Source organism: Arachis hypogaea, chromosome 13, assembly GCF_003086295.3.
Source record: "Arachis hypogaea cultivar Tifrunner chromosome 13, arahy.Tifrunner.gnm2.J5K5, whole genome shotgun sequence".
NCBI classification, from domain to species: Eukaryota; Viridiplantae; Streptophyta; class Magnoliopsida; order Fabales; family Fabaceae; genus Arachis; species Arachis hypogaea.
Genome location: NC_092048.1, coordinates 115,663,627 through 115,685,909, shown reverse-complemented (window position 1 = coordinate 115,685,909; position 22,283 = coordinate 115,663,627). Strand labels below are relative to the sequence as shown.

General features: G+C 35.0%; 2 protein-coding genes across 5 annotated transcripts; one reads left to right on the top strand and one right to left on the bottom strand.

The window, feature by feature from the left end:
• Positions 1 to 5,475: 5,475 nt before the first annotated feature.
• On the bottom strand, positions 5,476 to 6,693 carry LOC112735275 (uncharacterized). Its single transcript, XM_025784832.1, has one exon. It carries the CDS (start codon positions 6,691 to 6,693, stop codon positions 5,476 to 5,478), a length of 1,218 nt encoding a protein of 405 aa, XP_025640617.1.
• Positions 6,694 to 9,114: 2,421 nt separating this feature from the next.
• On the top strand, positions 9,115 to 11,955 carry LOC114925075 (uncharacterized). 4 transcript variants are annotated; one of them, XR_003813154.2, is made up of 5 exons: positions 9,115 to 9,552; positions 9,667 to 9,798; positions 10,504 to 10,584; positions 11,456 to 11,501; positions 11,601 to 11,955. XR_003813154.2 is itself a non-coding variant. In XM_072212335.1 (3 exons), the coding sequence occupies exons 1-3, from the start codon at positions 9,130 to 9,132 to the stop codon at positions 10,507 to 10,509; spliced, it is 561 nt and encodes a 186-aa protein (XP_072068436.1). In that variant the 5' UTR covers positions 9,115 to 9,129; the 3' UTR covers positions 10,510 to 11,955. The 4 variants fall into 4 exon arrangements, 1 of the variants encoding a protein (XP_072068436.1); XR_003813155.2 differs by having other exon boundaries at positions 11,421 to 11,501; XR_003813156.2 differs by lacking the exon at positions 11,456 to 11,501.
• The last annotated feature ends 10,328 nt before the right edge of the window (positions 11,956 to 22,283 follow it).

The following is a 22,283-nucleotide window of genomic DNA, read 5'->3' as shown; positions in this document are numbered from 1 at the left end:
CACTTTTAGTTTAAGTCCTTAAGTTGGACAATTGGGAGGCTCCTTGTCAAGGTGGTTTATGCTTGTACTCATCCTTGAACTTCTAAGGATGCTTGCTCCTCAAACGGTTGTCAGAATTTTCAACCGACTTTACCAAGTTTGGGTGAAGTTCTTCACAAGATATGAGCTCCCAAAATTTACATCCATGTTGTGATCTGGGATCCCATATCTTATTTTCACACCCTTCTTCTAATTTGTCATCATTATTCCATCCGGGTGGTAGGCACATAGAATTCTCATTGGACCACCAAATTCTCCTCCTAGACCCCTTTAATTGAGCGCTAGTCCAACCTTTGCATCTACTCCTTGAACCTTCAACCATAATGAGCCTAAATTTACACCGCCAACCACTAAACATCCTCCTTTTACGATTCATTCCACAAAGCGCCCTAAGTTGGCCATCCGTTTTAAGTAAGCCAAATTCGAGTGGGATAATAAAGCTAAGAGTTATGAGTTTTACCCGCTCAAATGAAGGATTGGATGGTGACTTAGGTAGAGAAGTTCCCAATGATCTTGATAATGCATGTTCCACTCCCGTCCATCCTCTTCTAGGGGCTTCTACCACTTGGCAAGGTTCTTCAAGCTCGACCTCTTGCCAAGCTTCCTCAATTTCAAGTTCTTCCTCACCAATTTTTTCAAGCTCTTCCCCATCATTCAAATCATAAATAGGAGGTTGAGTGAAATCTACCTCAACATCAATTCCAAGTTCAATGGGGAAGGATCCCTCAAGCTCAAATGGATCATATGTTGATGCGGAATCATCATAGATAGATAGGGGAACTTGGTGCTTGTGCCATTTCTTCCAATTCTTCAATCTCAATATGCCTTGGAGGTTGTGCATTATCCTCCTTAACATCATTTTCAAACTCCATGGAAGAAGGCACTTCAACTTGAGATTCCTCTTTGCACTCAGCATCTCCTAAATCTTCAACCACTTCCTTTGGTCCATTTATCTCTACTTCCTCCCCTTGTTGCACTTCTTGCTTTAACTCCCCTTCTTAACCTTGAAGCTTCAAGTTCACTCCCTCACTATGCTCTTTGGTTGCTTCTCCACATTCAACAATAGGAGTGCCTTGATCGTATAAGCTTAGGTGGGAAGCCATGTTGTCAATGGCTTTCGCCATGGTAGCAACCATAACTTCTAGCTTCTTTAGCTCCTTTTGCCTCTCTTCTTGCCTTTGGATATAAGAGCTAATATCTCTTCGTTGTTCTAGTATGAAAGCATGGAGAGCTTCATCAATTGAAGGAGGTAGTGGAAGAAAGGGTTCGTTGTTTGGAGGAAGAGTGTCATAGTTGGAAGGTGGTTTGCATTGGTGAAAGTCTTAAAGTGGTGTATGAGGAAATGGTGGTTCTTGGGAGTATTGGTATTGGAAATGTGGTGGCTCTAAGTGTGGTATATGGTGGTTGGAATGGTGAATATGGGTTATGGTCATATGGAGGTGTTTGGTGGTATAGGGCTTGTGAGTGAGGTTGACAACAATGTTGAGGGATTGGTTCATAATTATGTACATTATGGGGTAGATTGTAGCCATAAGAGATTGGAGGAGGTTGTTGCCATGAAGATTGACCATAAACATGTCGCTCCTCCCTAATTTGATATCCATTCCCACAATGTGGTTCCTCATTGAAGCTTTCATTTCCTACAACATAGTTGTAACCAAACTCATAGCCAAAGTGATGAGAATTCATAGTGACAAGAGAAAATAAAAACAAATACTAATAAGACTAATAAAAACTAACTCCTAAAGCAAGCAAAAACTAACAAATAAGCATATTCACAATATCAACATATATACAATAGCCAATAACATAACACCATTGCAGTCCCGCGGAAACGGCACCAAAAACTTGAAAGAGTATTATCGTCGGTTAGGAATTTCCCACAAATAATTCCGTTGATAGTATAGTTCCCAACCAACAAATAATACTCAATTAAAGTTTTAATATGGTTGTCACAAGTACAAATCACAATAAAAAGTAAATCGAAGTATTTAAACCTCGGGTTGTCTCACAAGGAATTGCAATGAAGTGCTCAATTATTGGCTATGAAAGAACAAGGGAGTTTGATTTGGTGATTGACAAGAAAAGTAAATAACAAGAAAGCAAATGAAAATCAACTAATAAAGAGAATGAAAAGAACTCTTGGCTAAGGCATGGAAATTGAGATCACCATCCTTGTCTACAAACCATGTGTTGACAATTATGAGGAACCAACCCATCAAGTCTACTTCCATCCTTGAAGTACCTCAAAAGTCTACTTCTATGCTTGAAGTACGTCAAATAGGCTTGATCAACATAAACCCATAAGTTCCAACCTAGCTACTAATTGACTTAGTAGTAGGCTAGCGTTAATAGGTATCAAATTGACCACTAAAGGTTCTCAAATCACTAATTCAATGAGACTCAATGACTCAAGGTCACCCAATTCCCTTAGCCTAGGCCAAGAGTACAAAAAACTACTCTAAAACTAGTGAAAATATTTTAACAAACACCTAGAGTGCAATAAAAGTAAATATCATAAATTGCAAGAATTAATGAAAACCATAACTAACACAAACAAGAAATCAACAATAGTAACTAAGATAAACATAAAAAGACATGGAAACAAAAAATTACATTAGAAGAAATCCAAATCCAACAAGGGTTCATAAATATAAAAGAGAGCAAATAAGAAATTAACAAGAAAAATTAAGAAGATTAAGATAATAGAACACTAAAATATAAAGAGAATTGAAATAAAAACAAGAATTAAAAGTTGGATCTAAGAAAATTTAACCTAAACTATCCTAAATTCTAGAGAGAAGAGAGAACTTCTCTCTCTAGAATTCTAACCTAAAACATGATGAAAACTATACTGACTACTCCCCCTCCCCCATTCCTTTACAATTCTTGGGTTCAAAAGCATAAGAAATGAGTTGGATTTGGGCCTCTTTCAGCTCAGAAATTGCCCCCAGCGTATTGCCTTTAAGTTGGTCACGTGCCGCTTGTCACGCGTACGCATGGGTCACGTGTATACGTCACTAGCAACTTTTCTTGTCACGCGTATGCGTCGATCACGCGTGACGATTCCTTACCACGCGCACGCGTGGGCCACGTACATGCGTCACTAGACAGATTACCAAAATCCCATTTCTTCATGAATTCTCCATTTTTGCATGCTTTTTCTTCATTTCTTCAACCCAATCTTTGCCTTCTAAACCTGAAATCACTTAACAAACATATCAAGGCATCGAATGGAATTAAAGTGAATTAAATTTAGCAATTTTAGGGCCTAAAAAGCATGTTTTCACTTTTAAGCACAAATTAGGAGAAATTCACAAAACCATGCTATTTCATTGAATAAATGTGAGATAAGTTGATAAAATCCCCTAAATTTAACACAAGATAAACCACAAAATTGGGCTTTATTAGCTTACAATCAATAAACCCAAAATCTGTGAGCATATCAACTACATATTTTCTTTGATATAATGCAATTTCCTTGTTTGATCGGGCCACCTCAAATCCAAGAAAAAATTTTAGGTCCCCAATGTCCTTTATGCGAAATCGATCATCCAGCACCCTTTGATGTTATTGATTTCCCTCATATCATTCCCAGCCAACACTAGGTCGTCCACATAGACCAAGATTGCTGTGAAGCCATGATTGGAACACTTCGTAAATAAGCTTTAATCGGATCGGCATTGTTTGTATCCAAGATCAATCAGGACTGACTTGAGTTTATTGTTTCACTACCTGCTAGCTTACTTCAGGCCATACAATGACTTTTTCAATTTGCAAACTTGACCCTTATCAACACAGAGCCCCGGTAGAGGTGTCATATAAACTTCTTCATCTAGGTCTCCATGAAGGAATGCGGTGTTCACATCTATTTGTTTCAAAAACCAGTTATTAGCTGCTGCCAAAGCAAGAATAATTCGAAGACTTGTTAGCTTGAGAACCGGACTGAAGGTGTCTCGATAGTCAATTCCAAGGACTTGAGTCTATCCCTTTTCTGCTAGGCATGCCTTATGTCTCTCAACACTACCATCAGGGTTGTATTTGACCTTAAAAACCCACCTGCACCCTATGGCCTTCTTACCGACTGGTAGAGTAGTGAGCTTCTAGGTTTTGCTTTTATTTAGAGAATCAAGTTCAGATTGGATAGCCTTTTTCCAACAAGGTTGAGAGATTGCCTCTTCATAGTTCTTGGGTTCAATGTTTGTGGACAATGCAATCGAAAATGCTCTATGTGATGGTGAAAGTTTGTCATATGACAAAAAGTTTGACAGGGGATACTTACACTGAGACTGTGTGAAATTGCCAAGATTGGAAGTGACGTTTAGGCACTGGTAGTCTTAAAGATATGAAGGGCGACTCCTGATTCTTGTGGACTTTTTTTGCACAATAGGTTCAGGATCATGATGAAGGGAATTAGAGGCAGCCTCTGCCTCAGCACTTTCATTTGTATGCGAAGAATTAATTTGTGAATTTAAATGTTCATTTTGTGTGGTGTGTGAAGGTGTGAAGTATGTATGAGGTAAAGTATGTGGAAATAAGTCATAAGAAAAAGGGTCATAATGTGGGTTGTAACTCACTGGTGCAGAATTTTGTGAAAAGGTGTTTGAAGTTGTTTGTGTGTGGAAGGGAAAATGGTCTTCATAAAAATGCACATTTCTGGAAATGAAAATTTGTCTTGTCGTTAAATCCATTAATATGAATCCTTTAACACCCTCCCTAAATCCTAGAAATATGAATTTTTGAGCCCTTGGGCGTAGCTTATGTCTTCCAACTGTTATAGTGCAAGCATAAGCTAGACATCCAAAGATTTTTAAATTTGAAAGATTAGGAAATGTTTGGTAAAGAAGCTAAAATGGAGACTTGTTTTGCAAGAAGGTGCTTGGGATTCGATTGATGATGTAAACTGCATGCAAAGGAGCAAAGTTCCAAAAATATTTGGGTATATCAGACAGAAAAATCAAGCTACGAGTGACAGCCAACAAGTGTTGATGTTTCCTCTCAATAATGTCATTTTGTTGAGGGGTTTCAATACATGATGTTTGGTGAAGGATTCCATTTTCTACATAAAATTGAGGCATTAAAAATTTCAGTCCATTATATGTTCTAATGACTTTTACTTGGCTGCCAAACTGTACTTTTGTAAATTGAATAAAATTCTGAACTATTTTGCTTACTTCTGCTTTTGTTTTCATCAACAATGGTTAAAAAAAATTTGTGCCCATTAATGGATGGAATTGAAAGAGGGTCCTATATGTCAATATGAAGAAGATCAAATACATTTTTCGAAATAGTAGTGCTGTTTGCAAAGCTCAGTTTTCTTTATTTCGCAAAATGGCATGTGTCACAAGGTGCAATTTTATTACTACAGTCAATGAAAGGAAAATAAGATTTCATAACATTCAATCTTTTTAAAGACAAGTGTTCTAACCGAAAGTGCTAGAGGTTTATTCCCTTTATTTCAGGTTTAGGTAAACTCATGAAGCTTGCTGCTTGTGTAAATTCAGGTCTTACTGCTTCAGCATTCAGTGCATAAAGTCCTTCACATGCCTTAGCTGTGCCAATCATCTTCTCCGAGTTGATATCCTGAATCTTACACAGTTTGTCATACAAATTCACGTGGCAATGCAAATGAAATATGGCCTTGGAAAAAGAAATTAGCTTAAAATTGAAAAAGGGTATATACAATGCATCAACAAGGTATATGTTCTTTGAAAAGAAAATAGTTCCAGCAATTTTGCTAATGGCTAGTGCACCATTAGAAAATTTGACAAGAATTGGAGCTATTTCATGATATGACTGAAAATCATTGAGTGAGTATGACACATGGTTTGTAGCCCCTGTGTCCACCACCCAAGATGCATATTTTTTATCTGAAATGTTTAATACAAGTATACTTGATCTAAAATGTATGACATGTGCCAAACTACCTGGATGAGGTGTTAGTAAAGGCTTTAGAGTGTGTGGCTCAGCACTATGATTTGGTTTCTGATTTTCTTTGTTGAGAAGTGCTAGCAAAGATGATTTTTGTTCTAGTGTGAAATCAAAGATCTGTGACCCACTGCTCTTTCCGTTGTAAGGAAATCTGAGATTTTTATTTCTTCCCTCAAAATTTGATGCACTAATGTTCATGATCGCAGTGTTGTGCCTCTGCTGCATATGTGGTGGATATCCATGCTTTTTATAGCAAGTGTCGATGGTATGTCCGGACTTACCACAATGAGAGCACTGCATCTTGCCTCGTCCTCCTTGACCTCTTCCAAAACCTTGATTCCTGCCTCCTCTACCCCTCCCTTTTCCTCTGCCGTGTGAATCTTCTACAGTGTTTAAGAGAGTGGCGGATTGAGCTGCTGCAATGAGTTTATTATATGAGGTAAAATCAAGGCTCTGGAACTGCCTTTCTTGTTGTGTGAGAAGTGAGAAAACAGTATTCAGACTTGGAAGCGGATCCATGAGCATAACCTGAGACCTTGCTCCAGCATATGGTTCATTCAGTCCTCTAAGAAATCGTGTCACTTGATCTTTTGTTCTAAAATTTCTTACAACACCTAATCGACAATTGCAATCTCTTCCACAATTACATGAAGGAATTGTTCTAAAGCTATCTAATTTCTCCCACATTTTCTTCAATTCAGTAAAATATACTGTCACATTCATATCTCATTGTTTGAGAGCATACAACTCTTCTTGTAATTCAGCTAGTCGAAATTTATCCTCCTGGTAGTACCTATGCTTTAATTCATCGCAGAGGTCTAATGTCACATTGTTCCAACTTACACTTTGAACAATATCAAAATTTAGACTAAGGTTTAACCATGCAACTACAAAAGTATTGCAACATTCCCAAGCTTCATAGGAAGGATCGTGTGTCTCAGGTCTAGGCAAACTACCATCAATGAATTTGATCTTATTCTTAGATCTCAGAGCTCTAACCATAGATCTACTCCAATCTCCATAATTTTTTCCATTAAAAATGACATTTGTAATAGCAATACCTGAATTTTCAGACGGATGCAAGAAGAAGTGATTCGAAGGATCTTGATTGAATCTCCACTATTCTGACTAACTTGAGCATGAATAGCAGAAAGCTGACTCAAGAATGCAGAAATTCCATGCGGATCAAGGTTTTCTAATGGCAATCGCACTTGCGGATTCGCTCCCGCAGTGTCACGAATTGGATCCATTTACTGCACGCTTTGCATTTTCAGATCTTGCGTTTGTGGTGTTCAAGCCTGAAATATTGAGTTCCTCCTTCGATCCTAATCTCAGGTGCACTCAGTGAGCTCCACGCTCACCGTACTATATACTGCCTTGAAAGTTCTTAGGAGAATAAAAGAGAAGGATATTGTTTCATGGACAGCCATGATTATTGGTTATGCACAACAAGGTATATTTATTGAAGCTTCTAATCTCTCTGAAGAAGAAAAAGAAGAAATAGAATGTAACAGAGTTCACTAATGGAGTGGATTAGGATTATAAAAAGGAGGGATCAAATTGGATGTTAAAGTGGTAAGTCAGAGCCAGCTTAGTGCTTTATTTGCAAACTTAGCATTGAAAAAGGTCCAAGAACCAATATAGTAAATTTTAAATTTGAAAGACTAAAATAGAGAAAGTCATAAATATCAGGAATCACTATAAAAATTTAGTCGCTCTTCTCTTTCTACTCTCACCCTTAACATGGTATGCTTATGTCAAAAGAACACCTCTTAGCACACCTATTTTCCAAGAGTCACCTTCCCATTTTCGACCTATACCATATTATCCCTTTCAAGTGAGATGTTTCCATTATCCTTACCTACGATTTCTCATCTCAGTTGAGGATTGTGGTTTGGGTCGAAATGACTTTTGCAAGTACTTTTAAATTTTTATTTAATATTTTTTATGTATACAAACATTATGTATAATATTCTAAATAAATAAAAGACACAAAAAAGATAAATTATTAAAATGGTTTCCAAAAATTTATACCACTAATAAAAGTAACTCTTATAGATATAAACGATAAATAAAATTTTGAATGATTCAAAAATGCAATAAAAATATCTAATAAATATTATTTTTTTAAAAGTATAATTTTTTTTCATTATACAGCAAACAACTTATGAATTTGATTTAAATTTTTTGAAACATTTAAATAACTATTTAAAAGGTGCACATAAAAAGTCAAAGCAAAATTTAGTCTTTAATTTTTTTTTTCAATACACTACAAGAAAAAAGGCCTGTCGGCACACTTTTTTCTTGTCACGCTTTTAAAGCGTGCCGAAAAGTGGTCTATGGCCACGCTTTTATGAGGGTGGCCACTCATTTGTGATTTGGCCACGTTTTTTTTTGCTACGCTTGAAAAGCGTGGCCATAGAGAGAAATCGGCACGCTTTTACGAGGGTACCCACTTACTTAAAATTTGGCCACGCTTTTTTACTGCCACGCTTGAAAAGCGTGGCGATAGATAGAAATCGGCACGCTTTTATAGTGGGTGGCCACTGATTCAAAATTTGGCCACCCATTTTTTTGCCACGCTTAAAAAGCGTGGCCATAGAAGAAAATCGGCACGCTTTATAAGCGTGGCTATAGTGTGTTTATTTTGGCACCGTAAAAAAACGTGCCGATAGAGTTCTCTCCCCTAAAATTTAGTTTCCCACTTATGTTTTTTTCACACTTAACTTTTTTTTTCCCTAAGTTTTCAAATTTTAACCCTAAATGATAAGTTTTCAAATTTTTACACTTAACTTATTTTTAATCCTAAATTTTAAGATGACTTGTGATTTTATTTTTTTCACCATTCAATATTTTTTTTTCTTTTTCTAATATTTTTTTTTTCATTACAAAATATGTATTTTTTTAATAATTTGTTTATTTTTAAATCACAAAACTTTGTTAAAGTACACCTAATTTTTATGTTACCAAATTATACTTAACAAAATTAGTTTAAGATAATTTGATTAATTTTACAGTTTTTACATTGTATTAATAATTAGTTATTTAATATTCTTAAAAAATATAACAAATTATAATTTAGAATCAAAAGTATTTAATGTAAACTCAATATTCATATTTAAGCTAAATTTAATATCAAAATATGAATTAAAACTTTAAATGTTATCATTTGAATTTCTTGGTTTCTTTGGTTTTGAATTTTTGATAATAGTTAGAACAGAGTTAAAGAATTCCCTTTCAAACCCTAAAATCTTTTTAACCCTAAAATTCCCTTTCAAACCCTTATTGCGCCGTCACTTCATCTTCACTCTCGAACCCAGCAGCTTCCTTCGGCGTCCATCGTCATCTTCATCACTGGAACCCAGCCTCATCTTCATCTTCTGGAACCCAACCCTTCATCGCACCCAGAAAACCCTAACCTCCATCACGCCGCCATCTATCTCACTGGTTCGTCGTTGTGTTAGCCAGCTAGCCACTCCTTTTGCTGTCCTTCTCGCCGTTCTGGTCGTCGTGCTGCTCGCCACTCTCTGTCGCGGTTCTGCTCGCCTCTCTCTATCGCGGTTCTGCTCGCCTCTCCCTGTGGTACATGTTCTTCGTGTGATTAGGTCAAATTGTAAATAATTAAAGGCCAAATATTCATGTTGGAGCTGAATGGGATGTGTGATTTTGATTTTTGATGTGTTGTTTCTGTTTCAGGTGAAGTACTGCTCTGAGAATAACAAGAGGCTTATTCACTTCTCTACTTGTGAAGTGTATGGGAAAACGATTGGAAGCTTTCTCCCCAAAGATAGTTATGCTTCTGTTGATTGGAGACTGTGGCTCTCTTTGGTAAGAACTTGGTAGGGGTAACTTGGTAGAGGTACCTTTCCCTGCTTGATTTGTTATGAAGACTGTTTAATATATTTCAATACTTGGTGTTGATTGTGCATCAGGTTCGTCTTTTGTCCTTGCCCTAACCTATTGATGTCTGGAATCCTATATTGTACCTTTATTTATTCAAGATTTAATTAAGGGTCTTGTTAACAAGTGTTAAGGCACTTGCTAAGAATACTATAAGAACAAGTAAATGTTAATTTTTTTAATTTTTCTGTGCACTTAATGCAAACCAAAACTTTTCTATTTTCTCTCTTAACCAATGCCCATAGGAAACTCTTAAGTTAAATCTTTTAAATTAATTTTTAAGGCTCTAATTGTATAGTTTGATCAAATTTTTAAGGCTTAATTACGTCAGTCCTTCTCAACAGCTGTTAAACATTCTGAATTTCTGATAATTGAGTCTTTTGTTCTTAGCAGTCTCTGCCTATTGATGTAGAAAATGAATTACACTCTATTTTGAACTTAATCTTGTAGTAATATGTTGCCTAAGTTTGTTTTATATTGGCCTTAATACATGTTACTTGTGTAACTTTTGTCCATCCATTGGTTATTAGGAGATACGTTTACTGATGGATCAGTTAAATACACAATGACTTCCATGAATGTTCCTGAACTTGTAATGTCATTATCAAGTATTTGATTTTCTTGGTATATCAGTTGTAGTTTTCAAAAGCTTTGAATCGCTTCTAGAAAGAGGATCCTACATTCCGTGTTGGTTTAGACCCAGAGAGTGGGCAGGTAATGTTCTATTCTATTTATCTAGATCATAAAAGTGGCAAATTTGTTGTACTTGCAATGACATAGTTTACCTTTATCCAATTACAATAATTACAACTTTAGGAGAGATACTTAATGACAAACTGTTAGCATCAAAGATATAACTCCAAAAAATGTTTAATTGCAATTACAATTTTCAATACCCTATGGTTGGAGCATAGAAATCATGTGAACCAACCTTGCAAGAAATATAATGACCGTGACTCACTCTTGATTAACTTTCTCTCAAACAACAGCATGTTTAAATATGCATAGACCTTGCATGCAAGGCAAGATTAGGGAGTAGGCACTGTTTGAAGAACTGTTTGATCATTACGAGATTCTTTAATTATTTTTCCCTAAGTTTTAACTTACTGAATATTACAAGATAAATATGCCGTTGTAGTGTGTAATTATATATTTTTTGTATTAGGCTCAATAAATACTTTCTAAAAGATAAAAAAAAAAGTAACTTATATTAATCTTTCAGCAAATTGTTTATTCATAAATTACTTTTTGAGAAGTTCTTTTTAATATAAGTGGTTGACAAAAGAGGCATTTTTGTCCATGTTAGTTTTTAAACAAATTTATCTCATTTTATATTCTTTTCTGTGTAGTTAGAAATAAAATTAAGTTGATGCATTATTAAAAAATTTTAAACTTAATCAAGAAAGTTTTGTTAAATAAAAGGTGTTGTGTAAAATCTAAAATCTGTGCATACTTAACAAAACTAGAATGCTTTTGATGCTTGTTCTGTAAACTTGAGAGCATGCTCTAGGGTTTAACCTTAATGGCTTAACTAGGAATATCTAATGCAGTTTGTCAATTTCAATTCTTATTCCTTTCCCCTCAGTGCTATGGTTGTTGATTCAATACAAACTCTTGATCCTATTAACAGTGTTAGTAGTTTTCCTTCAACTCTATTAACACTTTTCTTTTTCTATCATTTGCCAATGTCTTTAAATTTAACATTTTGTTTTGATTTATGTATTCTCCAGTGGCCAGACAAAAAGGCCTATAATGAGACACTCTTGAAGCTTGCTGGGTTGTTTCAGAGGAATCTTGAGACATTCATCAATCACAAGATTGGCAAGGACAACAAACTCACTGGAGATTTTGGCAGCTGGACCAGTGTTTTAAAAATGGAGAATGCATGCTGTGTTAAAGTGGGGGTGGCTGGGATTCAAGATTATTATTATTAAGAAATATATATATGGCTGAATAGACATATTATATATATATTGCATTTCTAATAATAATTTTGATTTCATTGCTTTGGTTTTAGGCATATGTAAAGTTGGAGTGTTGTTACATTTCTAAATTTTTCACATGAATGGAATTCACTGCCTCTCATTCTACTGTCTCTATTCCTTCTATTCTTCTCTTTAATTAGGCAGATCATATAAAATTATGTAGTAGAATAGTAGATTTGTTACTCCTACTAAAGCGTGGCCATTGTTTAAGCTATCGGCACGCTTAAAAAGTGTAGCCGTATGTTTAACCCTATCGGTACGCTTAAAAAGTGTAGCCGTATGTTTAACCATATTGGCACATTTAAAAAGTGTAGCCATATCTTTCTCCATCGGTACGCTTTTAAAGAGTACTCAAAGCATATATTCTGGGACGTTTTAAAAGCGTGGCGATATGCGTGCTTTTCGGTACGCTTTTTAAGCGTACTTATAGGTTAAGACCTATGGCCACGCTTTTTAAGCGTGACAAGAAATGAAAGCGTGCCAACAAGAAAAGCGTGCCGATAGATTCACAAAAGCGTGGCGATAGGGCAACCGGCACGCTGGCAGATGTGACCCTTTCAAAAGCGTGCCGATAGCTCAAAAAGCGTGGCGAAAAGCTATCGACACGTTTTTTTGCACTTTTCGGTACGCTTTTAAAGCGTGGCAGAAAGCTTATTTTCTTGTAGTGATAAAACTTGATCATTCACAGTCATTTTTTTTAAATTCACTTGACATAAAATTATTAAATTTTAAAGATGAAAAGATTTTATTTTTTTAATAATACTTACAAAAAATCACATCAAAATATAATCTTTTAAATTTTTTAATAATATATATTTAATATGTAATTTTTTTTCATATTTTTAAAATTTTTAAAAACTTATTTATTATTTATATCTTTTAAAATTATTTTTGATATTCATATAAATTTTTAAATACTATTTTAATGATCTATCTAACATAAAAATAAGAGAAAAAGACATATATGTCTCTAATTTTTTAATTCGAAGACACATAATTTTTTAACTAATTAAAAATACAAAAATATCCTTGATTTTCTAAAATATGAGATTTAAGTGCCTTCGTCTAAAATATATAAAAATAAATTAATCTCTAAAAAAAAAACTTAAATTTTGGAGATAAAAATAAGAGATATATTTATTTATTACTCCAAAAATAAAGTACAAGCATGATCGGCCGAAAGGCCACAATCAACATGATAAATGTGGACAAAGCACAAAGCGAAGTGGCACCTTCCACTTCTCAACTTTAATTTTTTGAAAAATGATGTTTGCATTTATTTTTTGGTATTGCTATAGTATCGAAAATTTGGTATTTAATTTAAAAAAATAAAAAATTAATATCTAATATAAAAGCATAAAAATAAATAAATTTTAAATAATTAATATTTATTTTAGAAGTGAATTCGATAAATTCAATAAAAAAATAAAAAATGCTAGAAAATTGGTCTTATTTTTTATATAATTTTAAATTTATGGCATAACAAATTATTTTCTCTTAGTTTTATCAATTATTTTAATATAAAAATAAAAATATAACATAAATATAAATTTAATTTTTATATATTAATAATATAAAATAATTTACACAAATATATAATTATATATTATCATATTATTAAAAATAATAACTTTTTAAATTAATTATTTAAAAAATATTTAAATATATAAATTTAATTAAATAATATTTTTTTAAACCAGACTTCACCGTCCGACTCTACGTGACCACGTAGGGACATCCATCAAGAGTTGCATCATTTCGCATGCATACAACTCATAAGAGAGTGCCATACAACTTTCCAAATCAAATTGTCGCTTGTCCACTTGTTTCTTGATTTTTCCTCCAATTTTTTCTTTGTTTTTGGGTAATTAAAAAGTTCTATGTATTCGAATTCTTTAAATATTTATTTTACAAACACGCATAATCATCAAGGTTAAATAAATTTTATGTCATACAAAGTTTAGCAATTCGTTATTTTGGTATGATATAATATTTTTGTAATTTCAATAAAAAAATTGTAAAAGTGAATAAAATTAGTCTCTAGCAATATTGGCACATGGAATTCAAAGTATAAGTATCGTGTACTGACATCCAAATTTACAAGTACATAAAACTACTTGAAAATCGTTTAAACAAAATTAAAATAAGACTTTTACAAGCACCAAAGATAAAAAACAAAGTATATATATATATATATATATATATATATATATATATATATATATATATATATATATATATATATATATATATACATGTAAATCATCGTGGTGTGTGGGTGTTGGCTGCACAATCACCTTGGGCAATTCTCCGAACAGCTGTAACAGGTATGCCAATAACAGTGTGACACGCGTCCACACTCGTTTCTGCCCATGGAATTGGAAGCCTATCCAATCTGATAGAGATGTTGATGATAGCATGTCCCCTGGAACCGTCTGTAGCCCGTAGCCGGTAACTTAGGTAGCTAACAGAAGCGGGTGGAAGGATGCAAATGTCGGAAGGTGGAATCACGCACCATCCGAGTTGGGCCGGGCCCACAATCCTCCTCTTGTTGAATAGCTGAAGGTATAGGCATGAATACCCATCCGAAAAGAAGGTTGGATCCACCGCCACGCGAAACGATGTTGGGCCTAACCCTAACCCACCACCGCTTTCCACTGCAGCTACATGAGGTTGTGTTGGGAGCCTGGTGATTGTGATGAAGGGCCTTATGGTGGGGCATAAAAATGAAGTGTAGTTATTGAGGCCTTCTATTGATATGACACTGATTTCCAATAGCATAGAAGATGTTGAAGGAGAGGAGGGTTGTGGTGCCACTGCCGTGGTCATGGTCATAATAAATATAGAACATATCATAGATTGGTAACAATATTAGAGGAGGAAGAAATAGGGGCAGATGGAGTAGAGTGATGGAAGAAGAAAATAGAGAGAGAGAGAGAGAGAGAGAGAGAGAGAGAGAAAAGTAGTTATAAGAAGTGTGGATTGTGGAATATTAAGGAATAAGGATATGACAATTAGTTTGTTGGTAGGGACCGTGCAGTTTCCGGGGGGCTGTTGGCTGTTGGCTGTTGCTTGCTTGCTTGCTTGCTTGCCTCCACAATCACGAGAGCCTTGTGGAAATTATAGATTTTCCTGCTTCACAACTCACAAGTCAACTTGTTTGGCATTTAATTTGTGTTTCTTTTTACATAACTACTTAAGTCAATTTTATAACAATTTTTCTTAAATTAGTGTACTGGAGAAATCTGAAGAAAGTAAGAAACTATTGTAGTAATTACTCATATTTCACTTTCTGTTAAATTTTGTATAAAACGAAACATGTAACTTTCATAAACATGGTTATCAAATAAAAGAGAAAAATTTCGCCCAACACGACAACTTTGCAATATTGATTTTGATTCTGGCAGCTTATTAGTCTTCTCCTTTGAGCTTTAAATAAATAAACCTTTCTAGTTAATTAATTTATAATTTGGCTAAAGATTAAAAAAAGGCAAGTTACCGAAATAAATGGATTGAAAAATGAATATTACCATAATACAATTTTTATACATTAAAAACGTAAATGTAACTTTTATAATTCTATATAAACCGCAATAGAAATATAGTAGATTATGGTTTGCACGTAAACCGCTACAGGATATTGTGATTTACGTTGAGTTGCATGTGAGCAGAAATTGCTACACCTTGTAGCGGTTTCCGAAGGAATTGAGCTAAGAAAAAATCGCGGCACCCCTACAACAGTTTCTTCACAAATGCCACATTGAGGAAATCGCGCCACGCTATAGTGGTTTTTGTTTGGTTAGAAATGTCTATAAATACCAAGCAGGAGGGGGTGGTATAGTAGTAGATTGTCATTTTCACAAATTTATAAATGGATAGTGAGGAGAGTTTTTTGGTTGTAGTCCATTGCTTTGGAAAAATTCAAAAAAGCAAAAGGCACGGCGTTAAGTTCACTGACAAAAAATTGGTGAGTGTTTTTATTCGGTCAACAAATACGTTATCAGAGCTAAAAATGAGTATATTGTAGAAGACGGGATTGTGTGAGACCAAGTGGGTGAAAAGTTGTTCTACAAGATTTCGATTGCGGTTGTATCAACTGGTGTGAAGTATGAAACATTTGTGATAGGGTCGGACAAAGATATGCAGGTTTTCTTTCATTATCGGCATAGTTTTCCTAAAGTGAGAATACATGAGTTGTATGCCAAGTTGGAAGATGGTGTCCACAGTTTTGGGGCATTAGCGTTGAATCCTCAATCGATTACGATGGGGTGCTTCTACCTTGATGCCTGTCGTTGCACCTGGTTGTTTGTTGGCTGATCCTCCATCTGTTGCAGTTGTAATAGCTAGGTCACTTCGTATGATTCTGGGTATTTTAGGTGACAGTGAACTGGATGGGATTGAAAATGCGATGCGAGAGGATGATTCGAACAAAGAGCCTGCTCACATCGTGGGGGACAGTGATGAGGAAACTCTGAGGAACCCACCTACACATTAGGAGCTATCCAGTTCCGGGACACAGTAACGTCTTCCACATTTCTCAATACTGAACTTAGAAGCCGTCGGCTAGCAACCGGACATAGATCCTTCCTTTGGGGGTCAAGGTTTACATGAGGAAAATTCTTCTGCGGAATTGGCCAATCTTTCCAAACTAAGGAGGAAGCTATGTTGAGCATAAAGGATTATAGCATCTATCGTAGAGTTGAGTACAGGGTGACAGAGTCAGATAATCTCAAGTATCATAGGAAATGCAAGGAGTTCGGTAAAGGTTTCACGTGGTTGATTCGCATCACACTTTGGCAATGAAAGAGTACTTGGGAGGTTAGAAGGTACAACTGACCTCATACTTGCTTGGCTACATCGATTTCGAGCGATCACCGACAGCTTGATCATCATGTCATTTGTGCGAGGATCTTTACGTTGGTTAGATCCGATGCAATAGTTATGATAAAAGTATTGCAGGAAGCTACTGAAGTAACCTACGGATTCAGGCCTAGCTACAGGAAGGTTTGGATGGAAAAATAGAAGGCAGTTCCACAGATCTACAGGAATTGGGAAGAGTCATATGCCAAGTTGCCCTGTTGGATCCTTGGTTTGCAATCAACGACGGATGGAACTGAAGAACTGAAGATTGATGGTTTAGAAGTTATAGTAAACTCTCATTGCAAGTATAGTTACTAAACCAAGCAATCAACCTTTCTTACAAACGTTTAGGTTGTCACAAGTAACAAACCCCTTAAAAATTCATAACCGAAGTATTTAAACCTCGGGTCGTCTTCTCAAGAAACTGCAGGGAAGTATGTTCTTATTATTGGTTATGAAGATTGTAAAGTGGGGTTTTGAAGATGAGGAACACGTAATTTAAATGGCAGGTAAAATAAATAAATAACTGTAAAATAAACTTTTGGCAAGGTATGAGAAATTGGAAGTCCTATCCTAGTTATCCTTATCAATGATGATGAAGATTGAATCTTAATTCCACTTAGTTAGCCTTTACTTAAAGCAAAGAAAGGTCAAGCGACTAATTAGTTTGATCTTCAAATCCTAGTTAATCCCTAAGGAAAGATTGGGATTATTAAAGTTCAATTCAATTAGCAAAGATAACAATTATCAATCATGTTGAGTTTGATAACTCCTGAGTTACTGATTTCTTAACCAAGACCAAAAGGGAAAAAAAGTAAATCTACTGGAATAAAAATGTCTTCAGATTGGAAGCAACAGTAACATAAATAAAAGAAAGCAATCATAAACTGAAATACCTCAAATAACATTAATTCAAAGAATAATCTGTAACATAGAAGAATTCATAAATTAAATTGAGAAAATAAGTAATTAAAAAGGAATATTGAACCTGATAAAAAGAGATAATCCTGAAAGCAAAAGAAATCCTAATTCTAAATCCTAAAAGAGAGAGGAGAGAGCCTCTCCCTCAAAACTACATCTAAATCATGAAAATTAACTAATTGGAGACTCTCCCTTGAATGGATGCATTCCCCCACTTCATAACATCTGATCTGTGCCTTCTGGACTTGGATTTGGGCCAAAAAGGGCTTCAGAAATCTCTAGGAGCGTTTTCTATAGTTTCTGGTGCGTGGCCTCTATCACGCGGTCGCTTCAGTCATGCGTCCGCATCATATGCGTTTCGCTCAAGGCGCGCGATCGCGTCAATCATGCGGTCGCGTTACTGCCATTTCGCGCTGGCATGCGGTCGCGTCGTCCATGCGATCGCGTCACTGCCAGTTTCTCCAAAAACTCCGTTTTGTGCTTTCCTTCCATTTTTGTATGTTTCCTTTCTATTCTTTAAGTCATTCCTGCCTTAGAAGATCTAAAACTATTCAACACACGAATCACGGCATTGATGAGCGGATAATTTGTACGCTTTTTGGCATTGTTTTTAGTATGTTTTTAGTAGGATCTAGTTACTTTTAGGGATGTTTTCATTAGTTTTTATGTTAAATTCATATTTCTGGACTTTGCTATGAGTTTGTGTGTTTTTCTGTGATTTCAGGTATTTTCTGGCTGAAATTGAGGGACTTGAGCAAAAATCAGATTCAGAGGTTGAAGAAGGACTGCTGATGCTGTTGGATTCTGACCTCCCTGCACTCAAAGTGGATTTTCTGGAGCTACAGAACTCAAAATGGCGTGCTTCCAATTGCGTTGGAAAGTAGACATCCAGGGCTTTCCCGCAATATATAATAGTTTATACTTTGGCCGAGTTTAGATGACGTAAAAGGGCGTTGAACGTCAGTTCTACGCTGCTGTCTGGAGTTAAACGCCAGAAACAAGTCACAAACCAGAGTTGAACGCCAGAAATACGTTACAACCTGGCGTTCAACTCTAGAAAGAGCCTCTGCACGTGTAACATTCAAGCTCAGCCCAAGCACACACCAAGTGGGCCCCGGAAGTGGATTTATGCATCAATTACTTACTTCTGTAAACCCTAGTAGCTAGTTTATTATAAATAGGACTTTTTACTATTGTATTAGACATCCTGGATTGTATTTTTGATCCTGTGATCTCGTTTTGGGGGCTGGCCATTCGGCCATGCCTGGACCTTTCACTTATGTATTTTTAACGGTAGAGTTTTTACACTCCATAGATTAAGGTGTGGAGCTCTGCTGTTCCTCAAAGATTAATGCAAAGTACTACTGTTTTCTATTCAATTCATCTTATTTCGCTTCTAAGATATTCATTCGTACTTCAACCTGAATGTGATGAACGTGACAATCATCATCATTCCCTATGAACGTGTGCCTGACAACCACTTCCGTTCTACCTTAGATTGAATGAGTGTCTCTTAGATCTCTTAATCGGAATCTTCGTGGTGTAAGCTAGAATGATGGCGGCATTCAAGAGAATCCGAAAAGTCTAAACCTTGTCTGTGGTATTCCGAGTAGGATTCAATGATTGAATGACTGTGATGAGCTTCAAACTCGCGATTGCTGGGCGTAGTGACAGACGCAAAAGGAGGGTGAATCCTATTCCAGCATGATCGGGAACCTCAGATGATTAGCCGTGCCGTGACAGGGCATCTTGGACCATTTTCACAAGAGGAGGGGATGTAGCCACTGACAACGGTGATGCCCTTGCATAAAGCCAGCCATAGAAAGGAGTAAGACTGATTGGATGAAGACAGCACGAAAGCGGAGGTTCAGAGGAACGATTGCATCTCCATACGCTTATCTGAAATTCTCACCAATGATTTACATAAATATTTCTATCCTTCTTTTATTACTACATTTCGAAAACTACATAACTATTTTATATCCACCTGACTGAGATTTACAAGGTGACCATAGCTTGCTTCATACCAACAATCTCCGTGGGATTCGACCCTTACTCATGTAAGGTATTACTTGGACGACCCAGTGCACTTGCTGGTTAGTTATGCGAAGTTGTGAAGATATGTTTAGACCATGGTTCTGTGCATCCGTTTTTTGTGCCATTGCCAGGGAATCAATTTCGAATAATAATTCACAACCTGAGTAACAATTTCGCATACCAAGTTTTTGGCGCCGTTGCCGGGGATTGTTCGAGTTTGGACGACTGACGGTTCATCTTGTTGCTCATATTAGGTAACTTTCTTTTTGTTTTCTTTTCAAAAAGTTTTCAAAAATCTTTCAAAAATTTCTCCTTCGTTTTCAAAAAAATTAAAAAAAAAATGTTTTCAAAAATATATTTTTCTTAAAATTTTTTTAAGAATGAATTCCAGTGTTTCATGAAGCATGTTGAAGCCTGACTAGCCATAAAGCCATGTCTAAATTCTTTTGGACTGAGGCTTCCAAACCATCAGCATAGAGGCAAGTTACTTTGATAAGTAATGAGCAGTATATTCTCTGATGTTATATGCTAAAGCTTGGCTGGCTATTAAGCCATGCCTAACCCTCAGATTGGAGCTTTAGACTAAGAATGCTAGATTCCTGGAATTCATATTAAAAATTTTGGAATCCTTATTTTTGTTTTTCAAATAATTTTCGAAAAAATACAAAAAAATTAGAAAATCATAAAAATTAAAAATATTTTTTGTGTTTCTTGTTTGAGTCTTGAGTCATGTTATAAGTTTGGTGTCAATTGCATGTTCATCTTGCATTTTTCGAAAAAATTCATGCATTCATAGTGTTCTTCATGATCTTCAAGTTGTTCTTGGTAAGTCTTCTTGTTTGATCTTTGCATTTGCATGTTTTGTGTCTTTTCTTGTTTTTCATATGCATTCCTGAATTCTTTATGTCTAAGCATTAAAGAATTCTAAGTTTGGTGTCTTGCATGTTTTCTTTGCATTAAAAATTTTTCAAAAATGTGTTCTTGATGTTCATCATGATCTTCATAGTGTTCTTAGTATTCATCTTGACATTCATAGCATTCTTACATGCATTCGTTGTTTTGATCCATAACTTTCATGCATTGCATCATTTTTCTTGTTTTCTCTCTCATCATAAAAATTCAAAAATCAAAAAAATATCTTTCCCTTTTTCTCTCTTAAAATTTCGAAAATTAGATTTGACTTTTTCAAAAAAATTTTTAAAATCTAGTTGTTTTTATGAGTCAAATCAAATTTTCAAATTAAAAAAAAATCTTATCTTTTTCAAAATCTTTTTTCAAAAATCAAATCTTTTCCATTTTTTCTTAGTTATTTTCGAAAATTCAAAAAAATATTTTTCAAAAAAACTCTTTTTCTTATTTTTATATCAAATTTTCGAAAATAACAATAACAATTAATGTTTTGATTCAAAATTTTCAAGTTTGTTACTTGCTTGTTAAGAAAGATTCAAACTTTGAATTCTAGAATCATATCTTGTGATTTCTTGTGAATCAAGTTATTAATTGTGATTTTAAAAAAAAATCAAATCTTTTTCAAAAACTAATTTCAATCATATCTTTTCAAAAATATCTTCTTATCTTACCTTTTTCAAAAATTTGATTTCAAAATATCTTTTCTAACTTCTTATCTTCTTATCTTTTCAAAATTGATTTTCAAATTTGTTTCAACTAACTAACTAACTTTTTGTTTGTTTCCTACCTTTTTCAAAACTACCTAACTAACTCTCTCTCTAATTTTCGAAAATATCTCCCTCTTTTTCAAAATTTCTTTTTAATTAACTAATTATTTCAAATTTTAAATCTTAATTTTCGAAAATTACTAACATTTTTCAAAAACCATTTTCGAAAATCACTAACTCTTTTTCAAAAATTATTTTCGAAATTCTTTCTTTCTCATCTCCTTTTATTTATTTATTCATCTACCAACATCTCTTCCTCACATCACTCACCAAATTCGAACCCCCTCTTCTATCTGTGTTCGAATTTTTCTTCTTCTCTTCTTCTACTAACAATAAGGAACCTCTTTACTGTGACATAGAGGATTCCTCTTCTTTTCTTTTTTCTCTTCTCTTTCTTATGAGCAGGGACAAAGAAAAAGGCATTCTTGTTGAAGATGATCCAGAACCTGAAAGGACTCTGAAGAGAAAACTAAGAGAAGCTAAATTACAACAATCCAGAGACAACCTTATTGAAAATTTCGAACAAGTAAAGGAGATGGCAGCCGAACCCAACAACAATAATGCAAGGAGAATGCTTGGTGACTTTACTGCACCTAATTCCAATTTACATGGAAGAAGCATCTCCATTCCTACCATTGGAGCAAACAATTTTGAGCTGAAACCTCAGCTAGTTTCTCTGATGCAGCAGAACTGCAAGTTTCATGGACTTCCATCTGAAGATTCTTTTCAGTTTTTAACTGAATTCTTGCAGATCTGTGATACTGTTAAGACTAATGGAGTAGATCCTGAAGTCTACAGGCTCATGCTTTTCCCTTTTGCTGTAAGAGACAGAGCTAGAATATGGTTGGACTCTCAACCCAAAGACAGCCTGAACTCTTGGGATAAACTGGTCACGGCTTTCTTAGCCAAGTTCTTTCCTCCTCAAAAGCTGAGC